General features: G+C 46.5%; 1 protein-coding gene across 2 annotated transcripts; it reads left to right on the forward strand.

Moving 5' to 3' along the window:
• Positions 1 to 523: 523 nt before the first annotated feature.
• Positions 524 to 3,681, forward strand: LOC123055009 (phosphopantothenoylcysteine decarboxylase subunit VHS3). 2 transcript variants are annotated; one of them, XM_044478904.1, is made up of 3 exons: positions 524 to 838; positions 1,486 to 1,578; positions 2,977 to 3,681. In XM_044478904.1, the coding sequence occupies exons 2-3, from the start codon at positions 1,495 to 1,497 to the stop codon at positions 3,421 to 3,423; spliced, it is 531 nt and encodes a 176-aa protein (XP_044334839.1). In that variant the 5' UTR covers positions 524 to 838; positions 1,486 to 1,494; the 3' UTR covers positions 3,424 to 3,681. The 2 variants fall into 2 exon arrangements, with proteins under 2 accessions (XP_044334839.1, XP_044334840.1); XM_044478905.1 differs by lacking the exon at positions 1,486 to 1,578 and having other exon boundaries at positions 542 to 838.
• The last annotated feature ends 4,364 nt before the right edge of the window (positions 3,682 to 8,045 follow it).

Consider the following 8,045-nt stretch of genomic DNA (forward strand, 5'->3'; position numbering starts at 1 on the left):
GCGCTGCCTAACGGTGGGCACCTGACATGCGGGCCGGGATCTCAACAGGCCCACATGTCAGTGGCGGAAGTGCAGGGTGCGGCATGTCGACCCGTTTGCTGTCACCATGGACGCCGTTAAGCACGCGTGCTGCTAGACCTGCCGTGTTACGTGAAGAACGGGCGGGGCTCCCACCTGATCTGACCTGACGTTGCACAGATATTTCTCTTCTGCCCGATGTGTCACGGCCGTGTTCTCACCTACCCCAGCCGCTAGCCTTCAATGCTTTTTTTTTTCCAACATAAACATTTTTTCTTTCAAGAGCTCCCACTACTCAATGCGGTGCAAGGACGCGGAGGGGACACGTCACGCGCAATCCGCCGATGACGCGCTCCCGTCCCGGGCGATGTGTATGACCTCCGGGGCCCGCAGGTGCGGCCGCTCCGCTCCCAACGGGCGGGCGACGACGACCGGCGCTCTCGGTGGGGATCTGGCGCGGCCTGGCTTCACGCTGGCCGTTTGATCCGACGATGATGATCCCTTTCCTTCCGCCTCTCTCTCGAACGGATTTCCTGCCATGCACCGGGTCCTTCTACAAACCAGCGGCACAAAATCTCGGTCGGGTCCTCGGGTTAGCGGAGAATTCACGCGTCTGCCCTCCGCGCACACATCACTGCCCACCTGCCCCTTCTGCCCGTGCTGCCCGCTCCTCTATCCTCTCTCTCTCTCTCTCCAGCATCCTCTTTCTCTCCTTCCTCCCATGGAGTCGGCCTAGTTCTGCCCGTTGAGAGCGCTCATATATCCTCGAGACCTCCAGATCTGTGGTCTGTTGCAGTCTCTGCCTCCTCACAACAACAAGGTAACTAACCTCTCCTGTTTATCTCGCGTTTATTAACGCATCTCAACTACTTTTCACGACTGCTACTAGTAGTATGCATATTGCATAATCATATCTCTTTTGTTCCTCCTGTCAATTAACCCTAGCTGCCGAGAGGTTGGATTTCGCACCTGTTCTAGGCTCTGCTCTGGCAGGCCATGGCAAATTGTGCTATGAGCTCGTTTGTGTGCACCTGCAGAGTCTGAAACCGTCAGGCTTCAGCACAGATTTTCTCACTCGCTGAGAGAAATATACTCCTGCTCTTCTTCCTCGTTTTCTGTATACTCGTTTTCTCTCTTATCTTTGCCTGGCACTTCTGTGAGCTAGCTAGTGGCAGTAGTACCATCTGTTCAGAAGAAAATATGTGTTTTCGCCTCTGTTCTCTGACCTGCTAGCAGCGGAGGATAGGGTGGATTTTTTGCTAGAATTAGGTGCAACAACTTCTCTGGGGAGAACCGCTTTTTTTCTGCCGGCCCAAACCTTGTTGGGAAAGTAAAATGTTGCGGGCGGAGGTTTTAAGGTTTCCTGCTGCTTGTGTGCTCCTGCCTCTGGCTACTAACTAACGGTAAAAGTAAAGCCCCGTCTCTGTGACTGACGTGTTGATTTCTCCTGCCTGCCCACGTGTTCAGCCCCTGCAGATGGACACCGCCATGCACCCCGCCGCCGGCGACGACGACGTCCTCGCCGACCTGCTCACCGTCGGCACCGGCACCGACACCGAGGTAAAGCCCAAACGAAATCCGTGCGGCAAAAATCACATCTCTCTGTCGTTTTACTACTATTTTCGTGTGGGTTACTTTGATGTTCTTTTTTTCATCCTCGAGTAGCATGCGTGTATTTTTTTATATACGAAAAAAGATGTGTGAAAGAAAAAAATAATATCACGGCCGTTCCATCCAGCTTTTGTACCGTTGCGAGAGTGAGATATGGTTTGGACTTTTCCGGATGCGGAACCGTGTGGTGCGCTCTAGGCTGCGGTTTTCGGTTGTGGGCTTCAGTTCCGTGTGGGTGGGCCCTGCCTCAGCCCGCTCCTTGCAGCTTGCTTCTTTATTACAGCTCCTTGCCACCCGGGCCCGAATATTCGCTCCCCACAGGCCACGCGAATATGCCTTCAGAGATGCTCTCTCTCTCTCCCTGAAGAAAAAACTTCGTAGCTTAACATGTAGTCAAGTGACGGTATACGTGCGTATTATGCTACGGTTAATCACTTTCTTAAGCGTGAGCCAGGCTGTCTTTGACGCGAGAGCTGTCGCGCCCACGGCCCCACCTGTCTGTGCCTGCTCGCCATTGAGAGTGACACAGGGGACTTTTCTGTAATTATTTGCGGTGGGGGTCCTCTGACTAGAGATATTTGTGATAGGGTCGCTTTCTCCTCTCACTGTCCATGTTTGTCCACAAAGCCAAGGGGCTTCGCTGCAAGTGAGCACCACATGGTTTTGTCATTTCTGTGCTCCCAACCACAACATGGTCCAGAGTAGCATACAAGGTATGGAACTGCATGGACATGCTTGTGGTTATGGAGGTAGATCTTTGTGTCCTAAATATAAGTCTTTTTAGATATTCCACTATGGGCTACATACGGAGTAAAATGAGTGAATCTACACTCTAAAATATGTCTATATACATCCATATGTAATTTGTAGTGGAATCTCTAAAAAGACTTATATTTAGGAACGGAGGGATTCAGAAGATATATGGGTTGAAGGTAAACTGGCTGAGCTGTGTATAAGTGATAAAACTGAGGTTGTTCAGCCTCTTTATAAGTGAGGAACTGAGGGGTGAGATCAGGCTACACTAGCCTGAAGCTTCAGCTGGTCTGCTCCTTTCCTGCTAAAGTGATAAGCGCTGACAAACAGTGCACAGCAGCCGATTCTAGGATAGCAAGCAGGGTTGTTGTTTATTGAGCTCTGCTCTTTTTGCTCACTAATATGACTTGCTGAGTTTACCATAAGAAAAACGCATGATCTGCTTCCATGCCGCTTGTTACTGACTAGCTTTTGGTCACTTTTATTAATCCTTTGTTCTTGTGTTGTGTTTGTGGGTTTTTCAGGTTTTGTTTTCAAGCTTTGGTCTGGATGTTGGTATTGTGACTTAACTATGTTTGCCTGATTGTTGTACAGGGCATTATTTGTGGTATGCCAGACTTCAAGATGGGTGGAAAGAGGGGCGATGAATCTGCCCCTACTGATGCTGGTGATGAAGATGGCGAAGATGATGACGGGGACGAGGATGGCGACTTCGCGGAGGGCGAAGAGGAAATCTCGGAAGGAGAGGAGTATGACAACCCCAAGGCCAGTGACGCCAAGAAGAAACAAATAGGCGAGGGTGAGGAGAATGGCGAGGATGATGAGGAAGAACAAGAGGAGCAGGAAGGTGGAGGAGGTGACGACGATGATGACGACGACGACGACGATGACAATGAGGACGATGACGATGATGACGATGAAGTCGCTGCTGAAGACGATGAGGATGGAGTAGAAGAGGAGGATGACGACCAGGACAACGACAATGACGAGGAGGACGACGACGAGGACTCGCTCCAGCCCCCGAAGAAGAGGAAGAAGTGAAGCCCTTCGACGCGGCTGCTTTAGTCACCATGCGATGAGATGTGCCTGTTCTTCACTGTGTTCTGGAAACTTTCCTTAGAGTTAAAAATGCCCCACACGATCACAATGTGTGGGCTTGTAGGAGCGATTAGAGGGAACTTTGTTGTCATCGTTGTTTTGCTTCTGTGGAGTTGATCGAACAGATGTTTCGCTAACATAATTGTACCCGAGTGGCGAAAGCCTCAAGATTTGAATATGTCAGTCAACTCTTTTTATCTCCTTCCGGCATCGTTCTGTGCAATCTTGTTCAGAACACATTGTGTTGGTAGCTCCTTAAATAAGGCCAAATCACATTGTTGATAGCTCCTGGATTTATCGTGGGTGCTGTCTGGTTTCTGCATAATTCTGCTGATGATGGTGATGATTATGGTAATGTCTAGATATATGGCTTGTTAGTGTAGTTCTCCCTCATGACGGATGGAGTATTTTCTAGATAATTAAACAGAACATCTCTGTCCAAAAGAAAATAAAGAGAACATCTCCCTTGGTCTTTGCACACTGTCCAAGCAGCATGGCTCAGATGTCACACCCATAGGCGTGATCTAGGAAGGTGCCACAGTGTCACTGATGCCACCCTTCAGAGAAGTAGCTCATATCAAAAAGGAAATCGTTACCTCCCTGTTAGGAGGTTTCTTTTTCCCTTTCGCGGTTGCGATTGGTAGGACAATCATCCTCTCCAAGCTTCGTCAAGGAACCCATGGAGCGGCCAATGGCATGAAAAGGATCCCAGTCAGTGCCTCGGCTCCGGCTAATAGTTTAGGTTAGATGACCGGTGGCAGGAGAGGATCCCGGTGCTCCGGCTCCGGCTAGTAGTTTAGGTTAGGTTTTTTTTTTTGGTAGGGGCGCTATGTGGGTGGATGGCGGCGTTTCATCTTTGAGCTAGTCTTTTGGGCTCTGATTCACCTCAAGTTCGTCCATCGGGACGGAATCAACAGAGCTATGGCCTAGATTTCCGTCGTCTCCTTGGGTCATCGGAATTAGGGTTTCTCGTCGTTCGTGTGCGACGACCAGATTTTGCGTCGGGCGCTTTAGATTGATTCAAGGGTTCAATGTGATGACCGCGGCTATGAGGCGCAGGTCCTTAGGTACATGTGCACTAAGACTTCTCGGCTGTTATCGACAAGATTAAGCTGACTCCTATAGGGGAACAGCGAAACGGTGCGTCGGTGGCTTGCTCTAGGTGGTGCAAAGTCCTTGATGTAATTATTGTTATGTTTGGGATGCTTTGTACATCTTATGAACCTTTATAACATATTTGGGTCATTTTTCGCCAAAAAAAAGTGGAGAGTGGCTTATATTTAGATATAGCAAATTAATTCAAATTACAAACATTAAAGATCAGTGAACTTGTATGTTGAGTTCCGATACTATGATGCATTTTCCTGTATTTATCTGGTATTGTTGACAAGCTTTAAACTTATGTGTCTACAAGCCCAAATAAATGTGTGTGCTCTTAAATTTGTGGCTCAATTTTTCTTGGTCACAAGATAGCCAGTTGTCCAAGGTCTTTTTTCTGTATGAGTTTGATTAATGTATGTAAATTTATACTAAAAACAAAATTGTCCATGCATTGCAACGGGCATAAATAGGTTAATCCATGATTTATCTGCCCATATTTTTTTTGAACCTTTTAACAGTAGGAGAACCTCCTACTGTTTTTTGTATTAATATGATGGGGGGTGACAATTTACATGAGGGCTTTACATGATGTCTTTACAACTCACCCTCCCTTTGGGAGGTGAGGGAGAACTCAAGATATAGTGGAGAGGATGAGTGGAATGAGATATTTATGCTTTTCCTTAACCCTATAGGCAAGGAGAGAAAAATCAGTCTTAAGCCTATCTAACCATGAAGTCTTCGAGGGCCTCATCCCCCTTAAGTGTTTGTTGTTACGTTCTTTCCAGATACTCCAGGCTGCAGTCAGAAATAGCTCCATGAAGAGAGGCCTGTTCCAGTTGTTTTTGGCAAACACAACATTTTGCAGGCGAGGGTGTCCCTGATTCCACAGAATTCCAAGGCTGGACCAGCATTCAGTACTAAATTGACACTCAAAGAAGAGGTGCTCCAGTGTTTCCTCGATGTGTAGTCCACATAAGATGCAATCATAGTCATTTCCTATATTGTAGTGCCTCCTTTTGAGCATATTTCGCGTGTTTAGTCGATCAGAAAGGAGCAACCAACCAAAGACTTTAATTTTCATGGTGGCTTTTGATTTCTATAGCCAGCCAAACACCTCATGAGCCCTAACTTCTCTGAAGTAGAAAGTGTAGTATCTATGAGCTGTGTAGCTTTCTGTGCCCCAAGAATATGTCCAAATATCTGGCTCATTGGAGAGAACCGTTTCCCTCGTGTCCTCTTGTATTTGACGCACCTCTGCATGGGCCTGTGTCGAGAGAGGTAGATGAAACGCCTCGCTCAGAGACGTGATGGACAAGAATTCCTTCATAGATATATCTTCATTGATGGCGTAAGAGAGTGCACGCGGGTACTTCTCATCAAGTGTGTTATCAGTCCATAAATCTTTCCAGAAGAGCACATTAGATCCATTAGTTACATGAACGTTTGAGATACCCCTATAGGTTGGCATTAGTTTGGCAACGTCTCGCCACCAGAATGATCCACAAGGGTCTGCAGCATGCGGAATTTGATTCGTGTAGTATGTTTCCCAGATGAGTTCCACCCAAGGCACGTTCCATCTATTGTAGAATTTATGTAAATACTTTAACAAGAGTGCATCGCCTTGGATCCTTAGATCAATCACTCCCAATCCACCACTTTCCTTGGGACGACAAACCATTTCCCAAGAAGCAAGAGAATTGCATTTGTCTCCTTGCTCTGTTTTCTTTGTCCATAGGCATTTCCTTCTAATTTTGTCTAGGAGCTCAATAATTTTGGTAGGCAATCGAAGCGTGCATAGTGCAAAGATGATGAGCGAAGTGATCACCGCATTAAGCAGGTTTAGCTTTCCACCGTATGGAATCATGTTGAGAGTAGCCGTCAGTCTTCTCTCCATGGAACATACCAGAGGCATGAGATCGAGAACAGTTGGACGAGTAGTACCAAGAGGGAGCCCTAGGTATGTGAAGGGCATCTTGCCGACCACACATCCGAAGATATTGGCAATCTCTTCGGACTTACCATTATCACAATTGATTGGAATGAGAGTAGATTTGTGAAAGTTTATTTTCAAGCCAATGGACGTAGCATAGTCTGTCAAAATGTCCTTGATAACGGTCGCATGTTGTGTGCATGCAGGTAACACGAGAATGGTGTCATCCGCGTATTGGATGACTGGGTACTCTTTTTGATGCGGAGAAGGGAAGGGCAGGTGTATTTGATGACGTGCAAAGGCATCGTTGATGGCCGCTTGAAGGAGATCCGCCGCTAGCACGAAAATGAGGGGCGAGAGAGGATCCCCGGCCCTGCCTGACCCCACACTTGCAAATAAATTGGCGCCCAGGAGTAGCATTTAGGAGGACTGAGGATTTTGCGGAAGAAAAGATGCAGCGAATCCAGGTGAGCCATTTGTCATTGAATCCCATATTTTTCATAATCTCAATCATCGCATCATGTTCAATTGTATCGAAGGCTTTGGCAAAGTCAAGCTTGAGAAGCATGATTTCTTTTTTAGAAGTTTGGCATTGATAAATATACTCGTAGGCCCATGCGAGGCAGTCCTGGATAGTCCTCCCCTTTAGGAACCCATATTGGTTTCTGTGTACAATCTTCAGAATGAATTTTTGTAATCTATTTGCCAAGATCTTAGTGATGACTTTCAGGCAGCAATTTAAAAGAGTGATCGGTCTGTAGTCATTAATAGTTTCAGGTGATCCAGTTTTGGGAATGAGAGTTATGAATCCATCATTAATGCTTTCCAGGCTGAGATCACCGTTATGGAATTGATGGCAAAGGTTGTAAAAATCGTCCTTAATGATTGGCCAGCATCTCTTTAGAAAAAGTCCAGTAAAGCCATCCGGGCCCGGAGCCTTATCTGCAGGCATCTCTCGAATAACTTTGTCAATCTCATCATGAGTGAAAGGAAGAGTTAGCTCATCAAGTCCTTCACATTTTTTGATTATCCTAGCAAGGTCAAACTTCATGTTACATGGTTGTGAAGATCCCATCCTTTCCTTGAATGCTTGGTAGATGATTGACTCCTTTCCGGCGTGATCCTCAATAGTCAAGCCATCACTGGTCGTCAAAGAAGCGATATTATTCTTTCTGTATCTTTCCGAGGCCATGGATTGAAAGAATTTTGAAGGTTCATCTCCAAATTGAACCCAACGAATTGTACATCTCTTTTTCCAGTAGAGTTGTTGGTACCGTAGTAATCTCAAAATGTGAGCTTTGAGTATGCGACGGAAATTTGTTTCAGGTACAGTGAGGACGCGTTTATTTTCAAGCTCATCTAGCTCACAGAGGGCTTTATTGGAGTTCTCAATGGCCACTGAAAGTTTTGATATACCCTTACTCCAATGTTTGAGATTCCTACGTAGGGTTTTGAATTTTTTGCATAGAACAACTGCATAGTTGGTGGAATGAACTGGTTTGGACCAGGAGGTCTCGACAACATTCATGAAGCC

The sequence above is a fragment of the Triticum aestivum genome, chromosome 2D (genome assembly GCF_018294505.1).
Source record: "Triticum aestivum cultivar Chinese Spring chromosome 2D, IWGSC CS RefSeq v2.1, whole genome shotgun sequence".
Taxonomy (NCBI): Eukaryota; Viridiplantae; Streptophyta; class Magnoliopsida; order Poales; family Poaceae; genus Triticum; species Triticum aestivum.

Excerpts from the sequence above, each read along its gene's own strand:
- LOC123055009 (XM_044478904.1), top strand. The coding sequence starts at position 1,495 with ATGGACACCGCCATGCACCCCGCCGCCGGCGACGACGACGTCCTCGCC. Across the intron at positions 1,579-2,976 it reads GCACCGGCACCGACACCGAG|GGCATTATTTGTGGTATGCC; the intron begins GTAAAGCCCAAA and ends ATTGTTGTACAG.